The sequence below is a fragment of the Sorex fumeus genome, unplaced genomic scaffold (genome assembly GCF_029834395.1).
Source record: "Sorex fumeus unplaced genomic scaffold, SorFum_2.1 ptg000149l, whole genome shotgun sequence".
Classification (NCBI taxonomy): Eukaryota; Metazoa; Chordata; class Mammalia; order Eulipotyphla; family Soricidae; genus Sorex; species Sorex fumeus.
This window is the reverse complement of record NW_026606206.1, coordinates 5,211,086-5,237,796: the sequence shown is the minus strand read 5'-3', so window position 1 is coordinate 5,237,796 and position 26,711 is coordinate 5,211,086. Positions and strand designations below refer to the sequence as shown.

General features: G+C 52.1%; 1 protein-coding gene across 3 annotated transcripts in view; it reads left to right on the top strand.

Annotated features, from left to right (window-relative positions):
- Positions 1-20,005, top strand: part of KANK1 (KN motif and ankyrin repeat domains 1) — a 251,644-nt gene extending 231,639 nt beyond the window's left edge. For 2 of the 3 annotated variants that reach the window (XM_056106908.1, XM_056106910.1), the window contains 9 exons: positions 1,894-2,079; positions 3,356-3,464; positions 4,767-5,009; positions 7,134-7,221; positions 12,029-12,248; positions 15,299-15,441; positions 15,807-16,007; positions 18,543-18,641; positions 19,020-20,005. In XM_056106908.1, the coding sequence (XP_055962883.1) occupies positions 1,894-2,079; positions 3,356-3,464; positions 4,767-5,009; positions 7,134-7,221; positions 12,029-12,248; positions 15,299-15,441; positions 15,807-16,007; positions 18,543-18,641; positions 19,020-19,082 (1,352 nt within the window). In that variant the 3' untranslated portion in view covers positions 19,083-20,005. The remainder of the gene's footprint in view (positions 1-1,893; positions 2,080-3,355; positions 3,465-4,766; positions 5,010-7,133; positions 7,222-12,028; positions 12,249-15,298; positions 15,442-15,806; positions 16,008-18,542; positions 18,642-19,019) is intronic. The other variant, XM_056106909.1, reaches the window with a different exon arrangement.
- Positions 20,006-26,711: the final 6,706 nt, after the last annotated feature.

The following is a 26,711-nucleotide window of genomic DNA, read 5'->3' as shown; positions in this document are numbered from 1 at the left end:
CTACAAGAACAACATCAGTGCCATCGGTGACTGTGGGCCTCTGAAGCCTGCAAGGCAGTGGTTTGCAAGGCCAGGTCCCAGGTCCAGGAAGGGTGAGTTCACCAGGCGGAACCACTGATTAAGACGCTTCAGACATGAGGGTTTTTCACTTTTCCCCTTCCCTTCTCATTCTGTTGTCACCGCGATCAGTGGCCGGGGCTGCCCCGTTTCCTTGAGTTTCAGTGCTTGCTAAGTGCCACACGCTTTATCGGAGCACCACGGATCCCAGACACTGGCGCTGGGGACCCAGCTCCCAGACTTCTGCCTACAAAGCAGGCATTCTGCCCAGCTCTCTGCAAAGCTACCCAAGCTTTATTTTAAAAGGAAGTTCTAGGGGCTGGAGCGATAGCATAGCAGGCAGAGCGTCTGCCTTGCACACGGCTGACCCGGGTTCGATTCCCAGCATCCCATCTGGTCCCCTGAGCACCACCAGGAGTAACTCCTGAGTGCAGAGCTAGGAGGAACCCCTGTGCATCGCCGGGTATGACCCAAGAAAAGCAAAAAATAAATTAAAAAAAGGAAGTTCTAGGGGCCAGAGCCACAGTACAGCAGGGAGGGCACTTGCCTTGCCTGGGTTCAATCACTGCATTGTCCCCCAAGCCCACCAGGAGTGATCCCTGAGTGCAGAGCCAGGAGTAAGCCCTGAGCTAAGTCACGTGTAGCCCGAAACCCTAAAAATTTTTTAAAAATTAAAAAATAAAAAATTTCTTAAAGAAGAAAGTTGTGATCAGATTCCTGCCATGTGACATTACCCTGGATAGACTTAGATAATTTTTTTATGTGTGGTATAGGAGGTAGTAGACACACACACACACACACACACACACACATAAAATGGTGATAATAAAGAATTCCTTTTGGATGTGACAACGATTGGGTGAGATAAAGTAGATGGAAAAGCAGTCTAGAAGATGCAGTGAAGAAGAACAAATCCCATTAGAATGGTCCAGTACTCGGACTTTTGCACACTAAGACGGTCACAGCGGTCATTAAGTCCCTCCCCGAGGGCAAGAGAGTGGGCTGTGAGGAGAAAGAACCATCATTTTTAGTTCGAGGGACCAGTGATGGCTCGGGAGAGGGAGTGAAGGTGGGGGAGAAGGACCCGTCGGGGTAGAAGAGCTCACTTAAAGCCCGCTGCCATGGGGTTGGAACCATAGCACAGCGGGTAGGGCGCTTGCCTTGCATGCGGCCAACCCGGGTTCGATTCCCAGCATCCCATATGGTCCCCTGAGCACTGCCAGGAGTAACTCCTGAGTGCAGAGCCAGCAGTAACCCCTGTGCATCACTGGGTGTGACCCCAAAAGCAAAAATGGGGGGAAAAAGCCTGCTGCCAGGAAGGTGAAAGACCCCCGACTCGTACCCGGGCTGGCACTCGTACCCGGGCTGGCTCCATCTTGTAGCTGCTGGGCCCGTCCCCAGAGGAGCACAGCAGAGCGGGAGGTGGGGTGGGGCACGGGGATCTGGACACCCAGGTGGTCTACAGTGTGGTCCAGGTTTCCTGAGCAGTTAGGGGCCTCCTGGGGCGAGGGGAACAGAAGGTCTGTGCAGGGTGGGAGCCCTCCTGTCCAGCAGTGGGTGAGAAGGAAACAGCGTAGGGCCAGGACGGGCAGAAGGCCAGGGAGAGCTGAGGAAGGGCTACGGGCTCAGGATGCTGAGTTCGGGCGGAGCTGGCTCTGCTGGGGGCCAGTTTGGGATCGAGGGCGGGCGTGAGTTTGGGATCCAGGGCCGTGTATGTGAAGAGACAGGTAAGCACTTGGGAATAGAAAAAGGAGCCAGACTCCTCGGAAAACAGCTCATCCCTTCCAGGTTGGCCTTTGCCTCACCCGCTCATGTGTGTTCCCTCCTTCCTGGCAGCCAACAACATGCTGCGTGTCTGCAAGTGTGGAGTTCTTCAGTCTTCATCATCAAACCCCCAGCATTTGGAGGAGATGGGGACCCCAGAAGGAAGGTCTGTCAGTGACCAGAGGACCTTAACCTCACAGGAAAGTCCGCTGTGTCCCGTGAACCTGACTGACGACCAGATCGCCACTGGCCTCTACGGTAACTGTTCTCCCTCACCGTCCACAAGTCAGGACTCTGGCCCCATCAGACACCCACCTGGGACAGTGTGTGCCTTGGGCATTTGCCCTGGGGCGGGGGAAACCAGTGATAACCAGTTTGGCAGGAAGACCTCGAATAGCCTTAAATTCAGATTGCTAAAGAATTATGTGCCACCCCCAGCCCCTTAAAGAAAAGTTCATTGGATTTTGTACATTGAGAGAGAAAAAAAACTTTTTTTTTTCTTTTTGTGTCACACCCAGCAATACACAAGGATTACTCCTGACTCTGCACTCAGGAATTACTCCTGGCAGTACTCAGGGGACCATATGTGATGCTGGGAATCAAACCCAGGTCAGCCGCATGCAAGGCAAACACCCTACCCACTGTGCAATCGCTCCAGCCCCTAATGTAGAATTTTTGGACAGCCTTTCACTCTTTTGTAGTCAGGGACGCAGACCTTTTTTTTTTTTTCTTCAGGTTATCTCAATCGAAGAAAAAGAATAATCCTTATCGTAGTGCCCAAGTGAATTTTTGAGGGTCAAATGAGACACGACATCATTTTGTAAACAGTACAAGCCTGATAAAAGTGCTAGAAGTCATTGCTTTTGTTATGTCTGAGAGCACCAAGGGCCTTTTTTCCCATTAAGAACATGAAGAATGGAACTTTGAGTTACTAGTTTGGTATGCTCACAGGTTTCCATTGCATTTTGTGCAAGTTTCTCCTAAGTAGCCAAGACTTATATTTATATAAGTGAGGGGAAAGAATCAGTATATGCACAGATTACACTTTATAACTCGATCACGACCATCCTGTTGTTCATCGATTGCCTCGAGCAGGCCCTAGTAACGTCTCCTTCATCCTAGCCCTGAGATTTTTTAAAAAGTGCCATATTCAAGGCTCTTTCAGGGTTAGGAGAATGAGACCTATCATTGTTACTGGTAGTTGGCATATTGGATACGCCAGACTCTGCCGTGTAGGCAGGTTACTTTCGGTAGCCTGCCAGGTTGTCCAAAGTAGGAATGAGATAATAAGAGGTCACTTCCGGGAGCTGGGTTTTATAGTCTCTGGGTCTTGGCCGTTGATGGGATTACACGGCACCAGGGGGCCAGTTGGTGGGTGTGACCCCTGCGACTGGAATATGGAGGATCTAGGTGGGGATGCTCAGCCCCGATCCGAGCAGGCTTGGAGATCTCAGCCCCGGGACCCACATGCCTTTGTCTAACTCAAGTATATGAATTGTGCTCATTTTGGTCCCCTCCCTTGGCTTTTTCGCAGCATGTACAAATAGCGAAAGTACACTGAAGTCCATCATGAAGAAGAAAGATGGCATCAAGGACTCTAATGGAGCGAAAAAGAATCTCCAGTTTGTTGGCATCAATGGAGGGTAAGGAAAGACGGTGGTTCGTACACAATCTGTCTGTCTCCTTTGCCTCCTGCTACTCACGTCCCATTCCAAGGTGCCCACTCTGGAACGCTGCCATATCTCAGCGACAGAAGAGTCTCTCCTCAGAAAGGTGCTTTGGGCTTCTCCTCTCTTCCTGCTGTCTTTAAAGGATCTGGCATTCTTTAACGGACACCTGATGGAGCTAAGTGATTTACATCTTCTCTCTTCTTCTGATCTGAAAAAAAAAAAAATAGTCTTCAACCAAAGCAGCAGCAGGCAGCAGATTTCCTGGTGGACAACTGGTGCTTTCTTACCTCAGAACTCAGAATCAAGAAAGAGACGGGAGCCCGGCTCCAGGAGCAAGGACAGTCATCCTCTCCTTCCCACGGGCCATTCCGTTAGCTCTTCCTGTTTCCACACAACCTTGTAGGCTCTTTCTCTGGAAGACTAACCCAGTCTTGCCACCCATTTCCTCTTTCTAAATAGGATATTCAGTAGCTGTCTATTCCTTCTCTTCCAATTGACCCAAATCAGTAGGTAAGCCCGTTTGTCCCCCTAAAACCAAGTCAATTAATTGTTTAATGGAGAAGAGAGCAGTAGAACAGAGTGAGTTAAAATACTAGAAAGAATCAGGGGTAATGAAGCCCTAGTACAGGGGAGAGTACACTTGCCTTGCACGCAGCTGACCTGTGTTCAGTCCCTGGCATCTATGGTCCCCTGAGTCCCGCCAGGAGGAAGCCCTGAGTACTGTCAGCTACGCACCCCCTGCCACCCTCAAAAGTAAGATAAAGAGTCAACTATCCCACAAAGATTGAACCTACTGGTGGCATTTATCAAACTTTTGCAATTCTGTGAGTCAGTGGGGTGAAGGCAGTTTTAGAGGATACATACCAGACGAACTATGCTTACTTAAATAATCTGCTCACTTTGACTCCCTGGGAAATAATGGTGCATGAGAGGAAGAATGGAGCCGAAAAATGAGTAACTGTAAACCCAGTTTTCATAAAATAAGATTTTCCTCTCATTTTTAACCCTGAGTAAGTTTTTCCTCTCAATCTAACCCTGAGAATGCCTTCGTTGTTTTTTTTTTCCCCCTCTTGCCAATGGCATATGATACCAGTTGGCCACCCCAGATGCCTTTCTGAAGTCAGAACCCATTCGGAACCACCAGGTGTTTCAACAGATCTTACTTGAACACTGGTGGAACTTCTGGAGACGGCAGCTTTACCTGGGTAGAAATTTCTGTCACTGGGTCTTTCCGGGCACACCTTTGCATCTCCTGAAATCCCAATTGCCACCTAGGTATGAAACAACTTCCAGTGATGAGTCCAGCTCAGAGGAAAGCTCTTCTTCCGAGTCGGATGACGAGTCTGGTGTCCTCGAGTCTCCTCCTGTGGAAGAGGAGGAGGAAGCGGAGGACGAAGACATTCGGGGAGAGGCGGAAGGGCACCATGGCGTTACGGTGGAAGGTTTCAAGTCCGCCAGGGCGGAAGATGAAGTGCAGGTTCACGAATGTGAACCTGAGAAGGTGGAAATCAGAGAGAGGTGTGGTACCCTCCCCCCCCACCCCTCCCCTCCCCTCCTTCGTTGAATGTGTTTTGGAAATAGAGTCACCGTTTAGGATATTTTTAGTTGTGTCTGTTTGCTCCATCACTCCAAAGGATGCTTGATTTGACCGTGTCTCGGAGGTGGGGACATCCGGTCCTGGGACTAAGAAACACAAGTGCATGAGGTGCCAGAGAGAAAGGCTCATGACCTGGTCACCTCTGGGTTCAGTTTCTTTAGCCACGTGCTGTCAGATTTGATCTGTGGGGCCACCATCCGCAGAATCCAATAAGCACCACTTGAGTCTCCATTGTTCGCCTTATATTAATATTTCTATTCATTCATTTCCTTAGATTTACTTCATATTTAAGACATGCTAGAAATTTTTGTGACCGGGACATTTAAGGTTTCCTATTTTAACACTAGCCCTTTCTCTTGGTACAGGTGTCATCCTGTACTTAGGGATCACTGAGAGAAACAGACATTTTACTTTAAAAGATGATGTTTATTATAAAAAGGATGCACTGTGTTCCACTGTATGTTGACACTGTGTTGCTTAATGAGTGATAGGCAGCTCCACGTGAATTTACTTGCTGTGGCCAGAGAAATAGAAAAGTGGGTAAGGCTCTTCTCTTGCATGAAGCCAACCTGGGTTCAATTCCTTGTGGTCCCCTGAACACCACCAGGAATGATCCCTGAGCACAGAGCCAGGAGTACTGAGCACAGAGCCAGGAGTAAGCCCTGAGCACTGCCAAGTATGGCCCCAAAACAAACAGAAAAATAATTTGCAAATAAAGTATCAGGTAAGTATTCTAGTTGGCTAGAAAATAAACCTTAAAATGGGGTCAGTGTTTATAAAATAAGAGAGGGTAGAACAGATGAAAATTTTATCATGGTTTGTCACAGTTTCAAGTATAAACAGAACATTTCTGTTTCTTAAATAATCACCTAGCTCTATTTAATTTGGCAAATAGAAGCTTAATTGCATTAGCACAGGTGTTTTTAATGTCTCATTCAAATCTTTTCAAATGCCTCAAAATCTTGTATTTCTTTTTTCCAAGCAGCTTTATTCTGAGAAAATGTAAATACCATGTGTCATCTGACGTTCAAATTTGTATGTTCATGTGAATTAAGCAGACACTTCCTGAGTTAGAAAATGTCAGTTCAGACTCATGAATTACTGGCCAGCAAGTTGGTGGCAATTCAGACTGCTTCGGTCTCTGAAGAGTAAAAACAGTTTTTAAACTCAGGGGCCGGAAAGAGAGTCTGGGGGTTAGGGCACATGCCTGATGGAGCTCATCCCCAGCGTGTAGCCCCCTGAGCACTGCCAGGTATGGTCTAGGTGGTCCCCGACACTGCAGGGCCACAGTAGCACCAAGCATTGATCGGTCAGGTATCACAGGGAAGTGTCCCCTAAGTACCACTTGGGAGTCTGCCCCCCAAAAAAGAAAAATCAGCAATGTTTTTTGGGGGATGAGACCCCCTAAAAAGTCTTCAAATATTATTGCAAAATATCCTGAAAGCCGGGGCCGGAGCCATAACAATAGCAATAGGGTGTTTGCCTTGCACGCAGCCAACGCGGATTTGATCCCCTGAGCCCCTCCAGGAGTGACCCCTAAGGCAGAGCCAGGAGTAAACCCCCGCCCCCCCCCCAAAAAAAAAGTCATTCAAGCCAAAGCTTCATGAAAAGACCTCATCCCTGGCTGGAGCCATGGGCATGCTTTGATGGCATCAGGACTCAGATGTCTGGGGGTTCTCCAAGCATGTAATTCACCCCAACCTGGCAAGCTCAGCCTGAGGCTGCTTGTCTTTTAAAGCAATTGGAGTCTGGGGGCTGGAGCGATAGCACAGCGGACAGGGCGTCTGCCTTGCACATGGCCGACCTGGGTTCGACTGCCAGCATCCCATATGGTCCCCCGAGCACCGCCAGGAGTAATTCCTGAGTGCATGAGCCAGGAGTAACCCCTGTGCTTCGCCGGGTGTGACCCAAAAAGATAAAAAAAAAAAAAAAAGAAAGAAAGAAAGCAATTAGAGTTTTTCTATGTTTTAAATATTCTATTTGGGGGGTGCTAATCATGAACTCTCTCTTTCTCTCTTTTTTTTTAATCCCCTCCTCCCTTTTAGGTATGAATTAAGTGAAAAGATGCTGTCTGCCTGCAACTTACTGAAAAATAATATCCACGATCCCAAAGCTTTGACCAGCAAAGATATGGTGAGTCTGCCCTGAGGAGAGTCTGCCGAAAATACCCGAGTGGGTGACCACTGGACACGTTGTGCCAGGCTGCCCCTGACCTCTTTCTACCTACCCATTGTCCACCAGACGATTTCGAACATCTGTGGGCAGGAATGAGCGATGTGCACTGCCTGTTGTGTTCGCGTCGCCCTGTGAACATTCTCCTCAGACCCAACTTGGAATGTCCTGGTCACACCCTGTACTTTTCGTGGAGCAGAGGATCTTGGAGGAGGAAGGGCTAATTGCAGTCGTTGGTCACCCTTCTGTGTGTCCGGCCGCTGCTTACGGCACCTTGTGGTCCAGGGAGCAGAACTCCGCATTGGACAGTGCCGTGCGGTGTTGAAAAGAAACTCATCCGGGCAGAGGTCAACATTCCTTTCAGTCCTGAAGCTGCATATTATGTTCTGATGTGGAATGCAGGCGGACACTATTTTTAAACCGTAGCGAGGACTGTCCTTGTCATTTTCTCGCCGTTTGAGAGATTCAGAGGCAGAGAGAGAGAGAGAAAGAGTTTCCTGAGTGAGCAAAATGACACAGCCCAGGACAGAGCAATATTTCTGTGACAGTGGCAAATCTGCCGCCAGGTGTGTCGCTCTCCTCTGCACTGCTGAAGTTTTGCCCTGTGGCTTCTTTCACAGGTTAGAACCAGCCTCTGGCTGATGACCATGTATGCTGAGAAGCGGCAGCTTCTCATGTTAGATTGAGATGGCACCATGCTTTTTTTTTTTTTTTTTTGAGCTTTTGCACCAGCAGCAGGAGGTTGGCGATACTTGCGTGCCGCATGAAGTCAGCAGTTAGCGAGAAAGTTGATTTCTCAGGCCCCCACAATTAGAGGGCTCGGAGGTCAAAATGCAAGGACTGACACGGATCGAAGGAATTTCTCTCACCCTGCAGAGAGCAATAGTTTTCCTTTTGTCACGCCAACACGATTGTGAAGAGTTGGTGCTGGCAGTCCCAGGCAGGACAAGCATGTGGGACACAACCGCCTGGTCCTACTGGGCCTTCCTGCTCCCTCCAGGCCCTTGACCCCGGTGCAGTGACCACTTAGCCCTGTTACCAGGTTATACCTGCCTTGAGTCCTGCTCCTTGTGTTGGTTTATCACCTTAACTCTTTGTGCCACATTTTTTTGAAAATAACGGTCTCTTCGTGTATTTGTTTATTGTTGCTATGGAAACTCACCTCCAACGTTGCCAACTGCTTTGAGCTGAGAAAGGAGCTGGGTAGTGATGTTTACAAAGGAAGCACTAAATTAAACTCCTGGTCTCGGAGGAGCATAGAATTACATCTTGAACTCGAGCCATATAAACCCAACGCCTGCCTCTACCTTGGTCACAAGTAGTCGAACCGTGGACTGTCACTGCAATGTCACCGTAGTTTTCCCTCGAGGTTGAAACTGATGTTGCAGTTTCAAAAGGCTGTAAGGCGCCTAGATTTTGCGTTCCCTTTCTTTTACCCTTTTAAAACTATCATTTGACCCGTTCTTAGGGGAGGGCATAGCATTTCTGCAGCCCCTGTGTAACTAACCCTTTTATCAGGTAAAGGCCCTCCCGTTGATCATCGATTTGCTCGAGCGGGCCCAGTAACGTCTCCATTGGAGACTTTGTTGTTACTGTGTCTGGCATATCCAATACTCTCGGTAGCTTGCCGGGCTCTCCGAGAGGGGCGGAGGAATCGAACTCGGGTCGGCCATGTTGGCTGCGTGCAAGGCAAACGCCCTACCGCTGTGCTATCGCTCCAGCCTTATACACCAATTCGGTATATTTTTGTTGTTGCCGTTGGATTGGACTGGACCGGATGGGAGTGTTGGTTGTGTTGTGCTGGGGTGGGGAGGGGAGGGTAGATGTGTGAGCACGATGCAGGGCTGCCCTTTTGTAGCAGTGCTGGGGTTTTTACACCTGCGATGTCATTTCTTTCCTGGGCAAAAGTTCCAGAGAGAGAAATTTGAGTATGTAAGAGTAGAAGGAGAAAAAAATGAAATTAATTTTCTCCTGGGCAGAATAATTTTCATCACACGAACTAAAATATGACGGATTTGGTTAAAATTACTGAAGATTTAGTAGCTGGAGAGGAGCTGAAACCCTTCTAATTCCAATCCCACCGTTTCTCGAGAAAGAGGATTGTGTTTTTGTGTTTTCATATGTTTCACCTCCGCTGTACCCCTCTCTTGGATCCTTTGTATTTTTTTAACTTTTTTTTTTTTTTTGGCTTTTTGGGTCACACCCGGCGATGCTCAGGGGTTACTCCTGGCTCATGCACTCAGGAATCACTCCTGGCGGTGCTCGGGGGACCATATGGGATGCTGGGAATCGAACCAGGGTCGGCCATGTTGGCTGCGTGCAAGGCAAACGCCCCACCCGCTGTGCTGCCGCTCCAGCCCCATTTTTTTTAACTTTTAAAGAATAAAACGAACACAAATAAAGAGTGTGCTCCTATCAAAGTTAGCCTGCAAGTCAGGCTGGAACATTGATACAGCAGAGAAGGCGCTGGCCTTGCACGTGGCCAACTTGGGTTCGATACCCGATGCCCCAGATGGTCCCTGAGCCCAGTCCGCAGTGAACTCTGAGCACAAAGCCAGGGGTAAGCCTTGAGCAGCAGCAAGTGTGGCCACAAAACTGAAATAGAATAACAATAATAAAGTGGGCCCATGGTAGAAAAATGAGAGCTATCCCTGTCACTGGCATTGCACTTGATGGCAGCCCAAGTTTGACACATGATCCACAATGCAGATGCCGCACTCATGGTCCCCAGCCACACAGGAGACCAGATGCCGGTGATCTGAGGAACAGAGTATTCCATAGAGCTGCCGCTCATGCCCTTTTCCAGGCTGAACATTTCGTGTTTGGGAGAAGAGTGGGAATTGCACAGGGAGGTCCAGACTTGGCTGTGGTCTCCTCACCACACGCCGTGGGCTGTTGCAAGGAGTCGGAGCTGGTCAGGACAGGAAGCAGCATAATTCGAGTGGTCAAACTCATCTCTTCTGATGCCTGTGAAAGTCAACCCCAAGTCTAGCATGCTGCATAATGGCAACAGCTCAGTCACAAGTGGAACCAGGCCTTAGTGCTTTGCACGTGTTGCCTTGTTTGCCTTTAGCATAGGTGCTAGGAACAGAATGCCCTAGGAGTCTCCCTGGTCTTTCTTTTTTTTTTAATATGGGAGGGGGGGTGCGTTCAGGCCATACCTGGTGGTCCTCTGGGATTACTTCTGGCTCTGCGCTCAGGAATTACTGCTGTCAGTACTTGAGGGCCCCATGGGATGTTGGGGATCGAACCTGGCTTGACCGAGTACCAGGCAAAAACACACTACTGGCTGTGCTATCACTCTGGCCTTGCGTCTCCCTATTTTTGCAGATGAGGAAACCAAGACACAGAATTCTCCGCGTCTTCCCCAGGGGGTTGGGCTCCTACCTCACGGAGCCAGATTCCAAGCCTCTGTGGGCTGGCAGGGTGCTCAGTGGCCTTTAGAGAAGTCAAAGTATGTCGATGATGATGTCAAATCTGGATCAGGGGCGGAGAGACGGGGTTAGGGCACTTGCCTTGCATCTCCTGACCCGGGTTTGATCCCTGGCAACACAGGTGGTCCCTGAAAACCACCAGGAGTGGCCTCTGAGCACAGCTGCAAGTGGCCCCAAGCCATCAATCAGTCAGTTACAGTTTGGCTCACCAGGACTGTTCCGCTTTGGGGTTCGGGTTTCATTAGCTGCTTCTGAGTTAGATTCTAGCTGCTTGTGTGTCTGACACTCCGGATGCCTGGCGTACGTGGGGCTTTTAGCTCAGAAAGGTCCAGAAGGGGCTGGAGTAATAGCACAGCGGGTAGGGCGTTTGCCTTGCACGCAGCCGACCCGGGTTCGATTCCCAGCATCCCATATGGTCCCCTAAGCACCGCCAGGGGTAATTCCTGAGCGCAGAGCCAGGAGGAACCCCTGTGCATCGCCGGGTGTGACCCAAAAAGAAAAAAAAATTCCTGAGCCAAGTCTATAGTACAGTAGGTGGGACGTTTTTCTTGCATGAGGCCTACCAGGGCTTGATCCCTGGCATCTCATATGGTCCCCCAAGTACTGCCACGAGTAATTCCTGTGTCCAGAACCAGGAGTAACCCCTGAGCATTGCCAGACCCAACAAGAAAAAAAAAAAAGGAAGAAGAAAAAGAAGAAGGTGAAGATGCTCTTTAAAAAGAAAATCTGGGGCTGGAGCGATAGCACAGCGGGTAGGGCGTTTGCCTTGCACGCGGCCTACCCGGGTTCGATTCCCAGCATCTCGTATGGTCCCCTGAGCACCGCCAGGAGTAATTCCTGAGCGCAGAGCCAGGAGTAACCCCTGTGCATCCCCGGGTGTGACCCAAAAAGCACAAAAAAAAAATTAGCAGACCAAATTTAATATGCATTTACTAAGTTTAGTGAATTATACATTATGAATGGGTTAGTATTATCCAGGAATGCAAGAATGGTTCAACTTATGCAAATTTAACTAATGCACTATGTCAGAAGAGCAGAGAAAAAACAATCTGATCATATCAATAGATGAGAAGAAAGTATTTGGGGCTGGAGCAATAGCACAGTGGGTAGGGGTTTGCCTTGCATGCGGCCTACCCGGGTTCGATTCCCAGCATCCCATATTGTCCCCTGAGCACCGCCAGGGATAATTTCTGAGTGCAGAGCCAGGAGTAACCCCCGTGCATCGCTGGGTGTGACCCAAAAAAGCAAAAGGAAGAAAAAGAAAGGTCCAGAAACAAGAGGAACTGATGGCCACTGCCTGGGTGGGTTTGTTTTTGTTGTTTTTGTTTCTGCAGCGGTTCTGCCTGAACACCCTCCAGCACGAGTGGTTCCGTGTGTCCAGTCAGAAGTCGGCGGTGCCGGCCATGGTGGGGGACTACATCGCCGCCTTCGAGGCCATCTCGCCCGACGTGCTCCGCCACATCATCAACATGGCCGATGGCAACGGCAACACGGCCCTGCACTATAGTGTGTCGCACTCCAACTTCGAGATCGTGAAGCTGCTCCTGGACGCAGGTATGTCACTGCCGGGCGCTGGCCAGCCCCCTTCTCGGCCCCGGGAGTCGCTCCCGGGAGGGAGGCCTGGAGTTTCAGCAGAGCTGGGGGGGGGACATGGCCCTTGGTGGCCCCATCCTGCTCCGGGGTCTGCCACATTTGAGCCAGGACGGATCCTAACCCACATTCCTCCCGCACTGAGTCGTGCAGGCTTGGTTGGCGGGTGCTCTCGGGAGGTGGGTGCGGTTCCCAGGCTGCATCCCAGCTTGGCTGCCTGCAGGCTGCTCTGTGGGGCCTTGGTGATCCACCTGCCTTCCAGAAGCATCTAGTTAGTCGGGACAGAGACCGAGCAAAGCCACTCTCCCCGCATCAGATAGTTACTATGGAACCAACAGAGCAGAGAAAGTGTTACACTTGTCTCTGCACCATCCAAATGAATGCAGTGAAAATTCTTTTTTTTGTAGTTTTTTTTGTTTGTTTGTTTGTTTGTTTGTTTGTGGGCCACATCTGGTGGTACTCAGGGGTTTCTCCTGGCCCTGTGCTCAGAAATTACTCCTGGCAGTGCTCAGGGGACCATACGGGATGCTGGGGATCAAACCTGGGGTTGACCGCATGCCAGGCTAGCAAGGCCCCACCCACTGTACTACTACTCCAGCCCTAAAGCAGTGAAAGTTCTTGGCAGTAGTTGGAACCTTCCACACCAGCATCGTGCCAGTGGGTGTCGGAAAGCTGCAAGGAGGGAGAAGAACACAGAAGAGCCCCTTGAGGAAGAGGAAGGGCTCGTCCAACAGAACAGGCCAGTGGTACCTCTAGTCCTCAAAACACAGTTGCTTTTTGTTTTCTTTTGGTTCGGTTTGGAGACCAATACAGCAGTGTTCAAGGCTTACTCCTGGCTCTGCACTTGTGGATCATTCCTGACAGGATCGGGATCCCATATGTGGGGCCAACGATTGAACTTGGCAAGAATGGGTCGGCTGCATACGGGATAAACGCCTTACCCACTGTCCTATCTCTCTAGTCCGTATTTATTTCTGAACCGTGGCCAGTTAGAACCTAATCTGACTGGTACCTCATCTGGCTAAAACCTGACCTACAATAGTTCTCCCTCCCTGTCTCCAGACTTATAAACTTCCTTTCAACACTGTTTTGATACCAGCCAAGCAAACCTAAGCCTTTGGTTTTTTTTTTTTTCTTCTCTTTTCTCAGTATGCGTAAGTTTAGGGGACAAGTTAGAATCCATGGCTTTCCATCTTATAAAAAAAAAAAAGAATTCCAGGCCTCTTTTTCCCTTCAGACTTCCCAGACTATAAACAGAGCTCGTGATTTTTTTTAAGTTTATTATTATTTTTTATTTTTTTTATTAGTGAAACACCGTGAGGTACAGTTGTAGACTTACAAATTTTTGTGCTAGGGTTTCAGTTATACAATGATCGAGTACCCACCCCTCCACCAGTGCCCATTTTCCACCGCCACGGGTCCCAGTATCCCTCTCACCCCCCCATCCCCCCACAGCCCACCCTGCCTCTGTGGCAGGGCATTCCCTTTTGTTCTCTCTCTCTCTCTCCTTTTGTGTCCTGTGCTTTGCAAGACAGGCATTGAGTGGCAGTCATGTTTGGTCTATAGTCTACTCTCATCACGCGTTTCCCATCCTGAGAGGATCCTCCCAACACCCTTTATTTGGTGCTCCCTTCTCTATGTGAGCTCCCTTTTCCCCTAGTGTGTGTTGCTGGCCTCCAAGCCATGGAGCAAAATTCCTGATACTAATCTCGGCCACTCCTGGGTGTTAGTCTCCCAATTTTTTGTCAGCCCCAGAAAGTGTTTGAGTGGATTAGCAGCTGATGCATGGGGAAGCTTGAACAAGATTGCAGTATCGCTCCCAAAAAGTCAGTTTCATCCTCCCTTGGAAATGCTGAGTGGGCACAACAGTGTGCTGGTAAATTAAATGATTTTAACTCCATTGTTGGATACCGTGGTTAAACGCTTTTCCTGGGTTCACTTAACTGTTACTCAGCTGCCACAGCTCACAGATGTCACTGAGTCCCAGTAGCCCAGCTCAGCCTTGCCTTGGGTACTAGGCATGGCCAGTTCTGCTGGGTGTGACCCCCAGAAGGATGAGCTCTGTTATGAGTTCCCAGAGGATGCAGTTGTTTGGGAATCCGGGAATATTCTCAGGTTCCCTCCTCCCTGCTTCTGCGGAAACAAGCTCAGCACTGGGTTCATAGCAGCTTCCCGGTTGCCCTCGCATCCTTCCATTTTGTTAGAATGCACTGGGAGAAGATAGAGGCATTCGGGGGGCTTCTTTAGCCCCAGAAGACTCCTTAAAACACTGCAGGACAAACAAAGGTCTAGTTGGTGAGTCTGGTTCCCTGGCAGTTTCTTAGAGACCTACCGCATTTGCTGTCTGAACAGAAGAACAGACGCCCCCAGAACTAGGTGTAGTGAGATTGGAATTCTCGTCCGAGGGCCCCAACTGCATCAGAGGAGCAAACTCAGGATCTAAGAATGGGACTGTGTGTGTGTACACCTGTGTCACACCCTATTCCGTGTCTTGTGATCTCTACACAAGGCTCACAAATCCTTTCCCATGTAGCGCTCACTGCTGTCTTCCCTCCACAGCTCTGGTCTCCCAGATACCCTCCGACACGCTCATGCCAGCCCGTGCCAGGGCGGCTCTGATGTGACGATGGTTTAATGAACACAGACTCTAGTACCAGCACCAGCATGTAAATGCCAGGGTCCCACACTTTCCAGGTTATTTCTTCAAAATAGTCTGACTTGGAGCATCCGCACAGACCTCCGCATTTTTGCAGTTCAGTTGAACCCCCCATCGGGTGCAAGCAGATGGGAACTGCCATGGATACTCGCGTCTGCGTTCCATCCACTTTCCTCTGGGATGAGGGCTTTTTAACCCCATTTCCTTCCAGGTCTGCCTGGGACCTTGATGCCTTTCCACCGGTCTCTCCCAGACTCCCTGCCTCCAATCCCCCGGGGCAGGGTCTGGATCTGTGGTCAGCAGGTGCCCAGCAGAGATGCGTGTCTTTGCCGATGACTGTCAACGCATATCTTTGCAGATGTGTGCAACGTGGACCACCAGAACAAGGCAGGCTACACGCCCATCATGCTGGCCGCCCTCGCCGCCGTGGAAGCAGAGAAGGACATGCGGGTGGTGGAGGAGCTCTTTGGCTGCGGGGACGTGAACGCCAAGGCCAGCCAGGTGAGCACTGCATGTCCGCCCCGGGGGTCAGCCTGCATGGCACTGTGATGCCCCCACCCATCCATCCGCCAGTGACAGTGACTTCCTGAGCACTGCCGGTGTGTCACGCCATCATTCTCAGCTCGAGTGTCCACTGTGTTCAGAGCTGAATTCGTGACATACCCTGCGAACTTCCCACCTGGTCGTCCCAGTAGAGGACCTCAGACCTCATCACCTTAGGGGCTTCCTCAGCTCGTGGCCCACCAGCCCACTCCCTTCTTCTGCCCTTGTCAGCAGCCACGCCACCCCCAGCCCCCTCCACCTCCCTCTCCTGGCACTGCGGGGCCCCGCGGGTACGTCTCACACCCCCTTGCGGTTCCCTGCAGGCTGGACAGACAGCCCTGATGCTGGCCGTCAGCCACGGACGCATTGACATGGTGAAGGGGCTGCTGGCATGTGGGGCCGACGTCAACACCCAGGACGACGAGGGCTCTACCGCCCTGATGTGCGCCAGCGAGCACGGCCACGTGGAGATCGTCAAGCTGCTGCTGGCACAGCCAGGCTGTAACGGCCACCTCGAGGACAATGTGAGTGCTGGGGGCGCGGGATGGGGGTGGGGGCGATGCGGCCCACAGGGCACTTGAGGCAGCAGACAGATTCTCTGTGACTGTCCCTGGGCACCCCTGGGTGTGGCCCCGAATGAGGGAGGGAGGGAGAGAGAGAAATGGGCTCACCCCGAGTCCATTAGAAGAAGAAAGTGATGAGCACCAGAATACAAAAGGGGAATTAACAGTCCAGTACCAAGTTCAGTGGAGGCCGCCACTTCTGGTGAGTTCTAGAAGAGAAGAGCAGGGTCTGGAAGAAAAGAGCATTGTCTGTGGCCTTCATGGCTCCATGCAGAAGCCGGTGGCTCCTTTGGTAAGAAGCAGCCAGGGGCAGGAGCGATAGCCCAGCGGGTAGGGCGTTTGCCTTGCATGCAGCCGACCCGGGTTCAATTCCCAGCATCCCATAGGGTCCCCCGAGCACCGCCAGGAGGAATCCCGGAGGCTCAGGGTTGGAGGCTCACCTCCCTCCCCAAAAGTCGAGTCAGGAGAACGCTGGCAGGTCGTGTGTCAGAATACACAACGTGGCACATGCCAGCTCATTCTGACTCTGAGGCTGTTTCTCAGTAGAGACGATGACTTGAGGGTGTGGTGAGACCCAGGGTTCGCTCCCCCGCACCGCCGTGAGTGCCGCTGTTGGCCTCACGTCTGGACGGTCAGACCCGCAGCTGGGCAGGGAATCATCAGCAATGGCTCACCCTCGGGTCCCAGCAGTGCCTGGGAGGGCCCTATATATCGTGTGTGTGTGTGTGTGTGTGTGTGTGTGGTGGGAGCTTTGGGGGTGACACCCAGCAATGCTTAGGGGCTATTTCTGGCTCTGCACTCAGGAGTTACTCCAGGTGGCGCTCAGGGAACCATATGGGATGCCAGGGATCGAACCCGGCTTGGTCATGCAAGGCCCTACCCGCGGTACTGTTGCTCCAGGGCCCTTTTCCCTTTTATACATTATATATATATATATATATATATATATATATTTCATTTCATCATCCTGTTATTCGTCGATTGCCTCGTGCAGGCCCCAGTAACGTCTCCTTCATCCTAGCCCTGAGATTATATTCACGGCTCTTTAGGAGAATGAGACCCATCATTGTTACTGGTATTTGGCATATTGGGTACGCCACGGGGAGTTTGCCAGACTCTGCCGTGTGGGCAGGTTACATTCGGTAGCCTGCCAGGTTGTCCAAAGTAGGAATGAGATAAGAAGATGTCATAAAAAGATGTCCTGATAAGACGTTCCGGGATCTGGATTTTATAGTCTCTGAGTCTTGGCCGTTGATGGGATTACACGGCGCCAGGGGCCCAGGTGGTGGGTGTGACCCCCGCCTACTGGAATTTGGAGGATCTGGGTGGAGGATGCTCGGCCCCAATCCGAGTAGGCTTGGAGGTCTCGGCCCCGGAACCCGCGTGGCTTTGTCCCTCTGCCAGTACCTTCAGGTGTGCGGAGAGTGGTCTCAGCATGGTGGTGGCTGGTCCTGGAGGTCTTCGGCTGCCGGAGCCCTGGTCGGGGAGGGGAGGAAAGCTCAACCCGCTCCCCTCCAAGGGGCCTCGGCGAGGAATAGCCAGGCGCAGGGACAGAAGACTCACCGTCACAGTCCTCCCGTTGTTCATCAATTTGCTTGAGTGGGCCCAGTAACATCTCCATTGGAGACTTTGTTGTTACTGTGTTTGGCATATCGAATACGCCACGGGGAGCTTGCCAGGCTCTGCCGTGCGGGCGAGATACTCTCGGTAGCTTGCCGGGCTCTCCGAGAGGGGCGGAGGAATCGAACTCGGGTCAGCCATGTTGGCTGCGTGCAAGGCAAACGCCCTACCGCTGTGCTATCGCTCCAGCCCATATATATATATTTGCTTTTTGGGTCACACCCGGCGATGCACAGCAGTTACTCCTGGCTCTGCACTCAGGAATTACTCCTGGCAGTACTCGGGGAACCATATGGGATACTGGGAATCATCGAACCCGGGTCGGCCGTGTGCAAGGCAAACACCCTACCCGCTGTGCTGTCTCTCCAGCCCCCTTTTTATATTTTTAAAGGTAGAAAAATCAGCCCCTGTTGCTCAGTGACGTCTAGGACAGCCCCAGCTGGCTTCATTGGCCTCCAAAGCCTACATGCGTGGACCCTGCAGTGCTGTCCCCACTCTCTGGGACAGACCCCCGGGACAGTTGCCAGCAGGCTCCTTTCAGAACGCACCAGCGTCCCACAGTGCTGGGCTGCTGTGGCCCGTCTTCTGCGACCCCTCCTGTCGGGGACAATCTTGGCTGGTTTCTTCAGGGCGGCCTCATCTGTGGCAGACCCAGGGCGATAGAGACCCCACTACCCCACCCAGTCGAGACAGAGACGAAGAAACAGGGGGATCTTCCCTGGACCATGCTCTCGGGGTGCTGGCTGGACGTGGCGGGTCCCTCTAAGCGTCCCTCAGGCTCGGTTCCCTGGGAGAGATCCCGCAGGACTGATGCCCTTCCGAGGGGCCGGCTCCGGCCACCCGAAGGCCCAGCCCGACGTGTCCTCTCCCCCTCAGGACGGCAGCACGGCGCTCTCCATCGCCCTGGAGGCCGGACACAAGGACATCGCGGTGCTCCTGTATGCCCACGTCAACTTCGCCAAGGCCTCCTCTCCGGTCAGTGTCCTGCGTTCGGCGTCTGAGCAGCCCAAGAGACCACCCCGGGAGCCCCTTTGCCCGGGATGTGGCTGGAGGCATAGGTGCCAGGGTGAAAGTGGAGACGCGTTCACCTGGCACTGAGAGTCACATCCATTTTTTTGTCCCCATGCCACCAAGGCGGGGTCCGCCTTGTCCTCAGGAGCCTCGGATAGTCTCCCAGCCCACGGGAAAGGTTTCGCTCTGGCCACTGCCACCCAGATGGCCCTGCCCCCGCCACCGAGGCCACCTCGCATGCGTGGAGGGTGACAGCGGCAGGTTCCGAGCTGCTGGGTCAGAGGACGGCGTGGCTTGAGGTCACTCATTCACATGGTTCTTTTCCGCCTTCTTTCTCTCTAGGGCACCCCGAGACTGGGAAGAAAGACTTCTCCCGGCCCAACCCACCGAGGCTCCTTTGACTGATCCTGTGCAAACAGCCAGCCCCAAACAGGCCCCCCGTGACGCTGCTAATCGTTCCTGTCGGGTGACAGCTACTGAATGTATATGTCTGTGCCTGAGCTCACCAGCACACCGCGGCCGGCAGGATGCCGAGATGGAGGGTCAGGCCGCACCACCTCCCCCCGGGTGGGACACACCTGACTCCAGGCTCTGTCGCATCTCTGGTCCTCACGTTAGGTACAGCAGGAGGAGCTGGAGGCATGACCCGAGCTGGGCAGGTGGGCGACGCCGGTGCTCCTTCCGCCAGGCGCCCAGGCCCAGGCAGGTCTCACTGACCTAGTGGTCCGAGGCAGCTCCACGCATATTCCCCTCGACTCTGTGGAACCATGGGAGAACGTGGAAAATCTCGTGCCGGACTGGACTGGTTGGGTTTGCTTTTTCTTTCGTCTGTATTATTTTAAAGTAAGAATGTTGTCACGACTTGGTGATCAGTCACTTAGGCCTGGGCCGGTAGGTTTCTGGTATAAAGATAAAAGATGAAACTCTCAAAAAAAAAAAAAAGAATAAAACTCAAAAGAAGAAATGTTTTTTTTTTTCCAGCTAGGTCTTTTTTTAGCTGGATGTACTATATGGCTTTTTCCTTAAGATGTACCTATGTACAATTGACACAGTATTTTCGACTTTTGTATTCCATAGTGATTAAAGACATGAAGAACTCCATGTAACCCTATCGCGTTTTTATTCACAATTGCACAGCTCTGTACTGACGAATAAAGGCGGGAACTGTAGTAGAGGAATTGGCTCGGCGCGTGCCGCTGTCGTTATTCTCTCTGTATTTATGGAATCCTTCATACCATGTCACATTTACTTTGGTCTTTTGTGTATTTAAGTGTTTGAAGTGCCTTAGACTCTTGCCATATTTGCAAAATAAAATTTCATTAAGCTCTCTTGCTCGTCCTCCTCCATCTCTGACAGCTGTCAGCCGGGTCCTGTTGACTGACTGTGACCACTGTTGGCAGCAGTGACGGATGGACTGCGGGCTGCCGGGTAGGGGCTGCGGGGTCCGCTGGAGCGGCGGTGACTCAGAGCACCCAGCCCAGACTGCCCAGCTCGGCTCACCGAGCTCATCACCTGACTTGCACCTCAGCTCGGCAAACAGTTCGTCAGACAGGCCCTGGGTGGGGGACGGAGTGGGGGATTGCTGGTTGGACCAGTCCTTTGTTTTGACTGTGCAACTGCTGTGTGACTGGTGCAAGCCTGTGTCAATAAGGGAGAAAGACTTTGGATTGGGGCCCAGAGCACCTGCACCTGTTTCCACACAACCTCTCCTTTTCTTTTACTGATTGGTGGAGGGAAGGTGGGGGGGGGGTAGTGTTTGCGGGCCACAACCAGCAGTGCTCAAGGATCATTCGCAGCAGGCTTGGGGGACCATATGGGGTGATGGGAATCGAACCCACGTCAGCTGTATGCAAAGCAAGTTACCTAGGTGCTGTACTGTGGATCTCACACACACACACACACACACATACACGTCTTTTATTTTTTTTTAATTTTTATTAGTGAAACACCATGAGGTCCAGTTGTAGACTTCCAAATTGTTGTGCTTGGGTTTCAGTTATTATACAATGATCCAGTACCCATCCCTCCACCAGTGCCCATTCTCCATCATTTACATTTTTTTTTAATTTTTTGTTAGTGATCATGGTGTCTCCCCTGCCAGGTAAGTTTTGTTAGTGAAACACCACGAGGTACAGTTGTAGATTTACAAATTTTTGTGCTTGGCTTTCAATTGTACAATGATCAAACACCCATCCGTCCACCAGTGCCCATTTTCCACCACACGTCTTTTTTTTTAAATAACGAAGAGAACCGGTCTGTTTTCTCTAAGCGGAAAAGCCTGGCAGCCCAAATGCGAAAATCTGTGTGTGGGCACCATTCCTTTTGGTAAATTTTCATTTGGGCGCGACACCCAGTATCTGCTCAGGTCTTCCTCTTGGCTCTGTGCTCAGGCGTCTCTCCTGGCAGGATGTGAGAAGTCATGTGTGATACCAGGGAATCAACAAAGGTCAGCTCCCTGCCAGCCAAGCCCCCGGGCCCCTGTGCTATCTCTCCGGCTTGGGATAAATTTTAACCCATGTCCATTTGCCAGAACCAGGGGCATTGGAGGAATATCACTTGAAGTCTCTTCAACCTTCTTTGCTTCCTTCTTTCTTTTCATACACGTGATCTTTGTTGAGCTTGAGAAGAGGACAGGGGTTAGATCGTCCCAAGTGCGTTTCCATAGGGCCGCCCCAGTGAGCCTGTTTCCTGGGCTCAGAGGTTGGGTCTTGGAGGAGTTGGAAAAAGCAGGCTAGGGACACCGGCCTCTCCTGCCTGCTCCTGCATCCTGGCTCCGGGGAGGAAGACCTTCACCTTGTCCTCTTCCTGTCCCTCACCTTCACCTCCTCTGTGCCCGTTGAGCCTGAGAAGGCAGGCTGGGGCCAGACCGCCGCCCGCCCCTGCCGCTCCTGGTGTTGGAGGCGCTGTGGGCAGGGCAGTGCCCAGGAGCCCCTGTGTTGCCGTCATCAGGACCTACATCCTGCAAAAGCCCCTTCTCACCTTCCCTGCCAACTCCAAGGTGGAGGCGGGCAGGGTGTGGGCATCAGCTGACGCAAATGAGTTTCCCAGCCCATGAGGAAAATCCGGTCCAAGAGGACATGCCCCGAAACGACCCTCAGAAATCCTGAGGAGGCCCCGGAGCAAGGCCCCAAGGGGAACAGCAAGCTCAAGAATCTTCCAGGGCCAGGCCAAGAGAGACCCCAGGAAGCCAGGATAGGGCGAGACAGCTCACCCCAAATCCAGTGCAGCCAAGGACAAGGCCCCCAAAACGGCCAGTGAGGGCCTGGAGCGATAGCACAGTGGGCGTTTGCCTTGCACACGGCTGACCCAGGTTCGATTCCCAGCATCCCAGATGGTCCCCTGAGCACCGCCAGGAGTGATTTCTGAGTGCCAAGGCAGGAGTAACCCCTGAGCATCGATATATGTGACCCCAAAAGAAAAAAATGGGGGAGGGCAGTGAGACCCAAAAAAGAACCTTTTTGGTCCAACCCAGGACAGGTGGAATGTGGGTCCCAGAAACCAGGAGAGGTGAGGGAAGCTTGGTTCAAACTAAGCACAATCAAGAAGTCCCCCCAATCCCACCCCACAGAGATTGCTAGACCAAGGGCCCCAAGGCAAGGAAGGCCCCTCCCAGCGGGAAGTCAAAGACCAAGGGAGAGAGGAACTAGCCAGCGCCCAGGCCCACAGGGAAAGCAAAGAGAAGAACCAGAGGGAGGAAGACCCGGACCCCCTTCACTCAGACGAAGGTAGCAGCCCAAAGGCCAACGCCTGTGTCTCCTCCTCCCTCTCTGTAGGGTCCCCCGGGGCGGGGTGGGGGGCTGGTGTGAGGCCGGAACCCAAGGACAGTGGGACCCAGGCGGGGCCCTGCACCCCTGGCCATGAAGAGGTTAGACACAGGAGCCAAGGCCTTGACATCCACAGCGGCGGGCAGGACGGCGGAAGCCAAGAGCCAAAGGCCAGATGGGAGGGAGATTCTGCGGGGGCTTTTATTCCCTGTACCCCATCACTGACCCACTATGACCTGCTTGTCAGTAAAGGTGCTTCCCTGCCTCTCTCTCTCTCTCTCTCTCTCTCTCTCTCTCTCTCTCTCTCTCTCTCTCTCCCTTTTTCCCCTTCTCTCCCTCCCTCCCTCCCTCCCTCTGTCTCTGTCTCTCTCTGTCTCTCCTCTCTCTGCCTCTGTCTCTCTGTCTCTCTCTGCCTCTGTCTCTCTGTCTCTCTCTGTCTCTGTCTCTCTCCCTCCCTTTCTCCCCCTTCTCTCCCTCTCTCCCTCCCCCCTTCCTCTCTCTCTGTCTCTCCTCTCTCTGCCTGTCTCTCTGTCTCTGTCTCTCTCTGTCTGTCTCTCTCTTTCTCCCTCTCTTTCTGTCTCTGTCTCCCTCCCTCACTCTCTCTCTTCCCCTCTCTCTCCCTCCCTTTCTCTCCTTCTCTCCCTCTCTCTCTCCCTCCCTCCCTCTCTCTGTCTCTGTCTCTCTCTGTCTCTCCTCTCTCTGCTTCTCTGTCTCTTTCTGTCTCTGTCTCTCTGTCTCTCTCTCCCTCTCTTTCTGTCTCCCTCCCTCCCTCTCTCTTTTCCCCTCTCCCTCCCTTTCTCCCCCTTCTCTCCCTCTCTCCCTCCCTACCTCCCTCCCTTCCTCCCTCTCTCCCTCCATCCCTCTGTCTCTGTCTCTCTGCCTCTCTGTCTCTCTGTCTCTCTCTGTCTCTCCTCTCTCTCCCTCTCTGTCTGTCTGTCTCTGTCTCTCCTCTCTCTGCTTCTCTGTCTCTCTGTCTCTCTCTGTCTCTCCTCTCTCTGCCTCTCTGTCTCTCTGTCTCTCCTCTCTGCCTCTCTGTCTCTTTGTCTCTCTCTCTCTCTTTCTCTCTCTCTTTCTCTCTCCCCGCTTTGGACAGTTCAGGCCATATGGGGACATGCACACACACTCCATCCACCCCAGGCCTGCGGTGTCCCACCACAGAGGGCTGACCTCTGCCTGACCGTGAGGGTCACACCTTCCTGAAGCCACTCCCAGCCCTTCCTTGTCCTCTCGGGACAGATGCACTGATTCTGGAACTGGGGCTCCATTTCCATTCAGATCAGAGTTCAGGTTCAGGCTCCCTCAGGCCTGAAACAGCACAAGAAATTCAGGCTGGACAGTGCTTGTTTCTGAAGAAAAGTGGCCCCTGAGTTTTCGGCTCCTTCGTGGTAATACGCTGTTTGGTGTCTCAGGTGACCTGTGGACCTGGGGGGCATCTTTCCTCCATCTGAGAAAGAAATGCACAAAAACTGTCCAGGCATGAGGAGATGGATGCCTGCCCCTGTGTCCCGCCTTTTCAGATTTCTGTTGCTCTGTTGTTGTTGTTTTTAATTTTTATCTGTTGCTCTGTTTTGCAAAAGGCAACCAGTGTTTGTTTTCTCTGGGGAGTGAGTGAGCCTTATTCAACATGTATCTGACTTACGTCTGGGTCACTGCAGCTGACTTTGCGCTGTGTTTGCTCCGTGAACACTGGCCGCAGGGAATTCTTTTCATCTCGGAATCTTGGCGCACTCCATAAACCAGCCTGGCTCTCCCCGACGTGGCGCGGCTTCGATTGATCGGGACACAAGTCCATAACGGGTGGCGGTGGAATGCTTGGGCCAAGTCCCCCAGTGAGGCTGGCACAGGGCTGGAGACTCCTGGATTTATTTTCGCGCTTACATGAAGAAGAGAAGGCTGAGCCGACGCCGACGGCTCAAATCCGTTGCAAGAGAAAGAGAACAGTGGGGGCTTTGCAATTTGAACACGATGAAAGCGAAATGTCACTTGTCCTGCCACCAAGAGGACACAAGGGTCAAGGGCTGCGGAGGTGACTCAAAGGACAGGAGCACCTGCTTTGCATGTGGGACCCAAGATTCCACCCTGGTACCACGTGGCACCCTGCACCACCAGAAGAATGCCCGAAGGTACCACTGCTTATGTCCCATTCCCATGGTGGGGGAACCACTCTACGTGCTTCACACAGGACAGAGCTTTTGTTTCTCCACCATGCATGTTCCCGGGACCAGGCTATGTAGCACTGGCCCCAAGCAGATGAAGTCGGGAGCCCCAGTCGATAAGTAACTAATACCCTGCTAGGAATCACCCCCGCCCGACCCTGGTAAAATACCACAGTGGTGACTCCTCTGGCAGGGATGCTTAGCTAAGGAAGCTGTTCTCTTTCTCCCAGGAGATCATGAACACATCAGCCACAAGCTTCCTTTAAAGGCTAAAGCAGTTCATGGGCTGGAGTGATAGCACAGCGGGGAGGGCGTTTGCCTTGGACGCGGCCAACCCGGGTTCAATTCCCAGCATCCCATAGGGTCCCCCGAGCACCGCCAGGAGTAATTCCCGAGTGCATGAGCCAGGAGTAACCCCTGAGCATCGCCGGGTGTGACCCAAAAAAGCAAAAATAAATAAATATAAATATAAATAAAGGCTAACAGTTCTTGTTGGTGGGACCCTGGTGAGGATGAAGAGATGGGCCACACCTAGGGAGTCTTTGATTTGTCGTTTTGCCTGGTGGCGCTCAGGACTTAACTTCTGGTGCTGAGTTCAGGGATCACCTGCATCCTAGTGTTTCTCTTGTGTTTTTTTTTTGGGGGGGGGGTCCAAACTGAGGAGTCTTTACTCCTAGATGACAAAACTCTACCCAGGCCTTCTTTTCCGAGCAGGTAGGGTGGGAAGAGTTAAATCACAGCACACGTGAGAGGCCAGGGAGGCGGAAGGGGGTTGGGACACGTGCCTTCGCTAGGTGAGAACCCCAGTTTCATCCTCAGCCCAGCTCCCTCTGCTCTTCAGACTGAACCATCCAATCTGGTTGGCCAAGAGTTGCCAAAAGTGACCCCCTCAGGTCCCCTAAGAGACTCCGTATCCCCCAAATAAAAAACATCACACACAGTCTCTGGTCTATGGGCATAAGAAACTGCCTTCGTCTCTGTCTGTGGTCTGTCCAAGTGCAGTGGATCGCTGCATGTCCTGGAATTGTCATCTGCAGAGGGCCAGGGATAGTGGCGGCCAGGACAGGACCCTCCCTTCACCTCTGTGCCTGTGGAAGCACAGGGGACAGTCACCCAGCCCTTGAGTGACACAGCAAAACAGGCCAGCAGCTCCGGAGAGCTGTTTCTGAGGAAATCTTCTCATTCCCTGTTACCTCATGAAGCAGCTCTGTTGCTGTGGCAAGGGCTGTGACCCCTTGCTTTGGCTCAAAATAAAAGATGATTTTCCCTTTTACCGAAAGCACGATTCTTTGTGAGCCCTGGGCCTTCGCCAAGATGATTCCGTTCTGTTTTCTGCCATGAGGAAATTACTAATCATGTGTTGACTCTGTTCTGATGCAGCAGGAGGCCGTAATTGTGAGGGCAGCCCGGTTATAAAAAGACACTGGAAGCACATTTTGTTGGAAATGACGACCACAAAAGGAAGTGGCGGCCGCGCTGGCCGGCCCTGCTGGGCAGCAGGAGGAGAGCCGGGTGCTGTGGTGTGTCCTTGAGCTAGCTGGCCCAGAGTCCATCTCTGTAGAGACACTGAAAAGCAAAACACCGGGTTTTATGGGCACGTGCAGCTGAGCCTGATTTCGAGATGTTTGAAAGAGGAGCTAGTGGGCTGGAGCGATAGCACAGCAGGGAGGGCGTTTACCTTGCACGCAGCCAACCCAGGTTCAATCCTCAGCATCCCATATGATCCCCCGAGCACCGCCAGGAGTGATTTCTGAGTATGTGAGCCGGGAGTGACCCCTGTGCATCACCGGGTGTGACCCCAAAAGAAAAAATTAAAGAGGAGCTTGGAGTTTAGTGAACCCATTGCCTGCTGCCTCTCGGAACATTTATTGGTGAGAGGGGATGGGAATATGAGTCCTAATTTTCAGAGACTGGACCCTGACAAAGAAAGAATCTTCAGAGCATCTTTCAAGGGGCTAGAAAGGTAATACAGTGGGTCAGGCTCTTGCCTTGCATATGCCCGTTCTGAGTCTGACCCCCAGCATCCTATATGGTCCTCTGAGCCTCGTCAGTGCTCTGAGCACTGCTGGGTGTGCCTTGCAAAGCAAAAACAAACAAAAAGAGACCAAACTTCA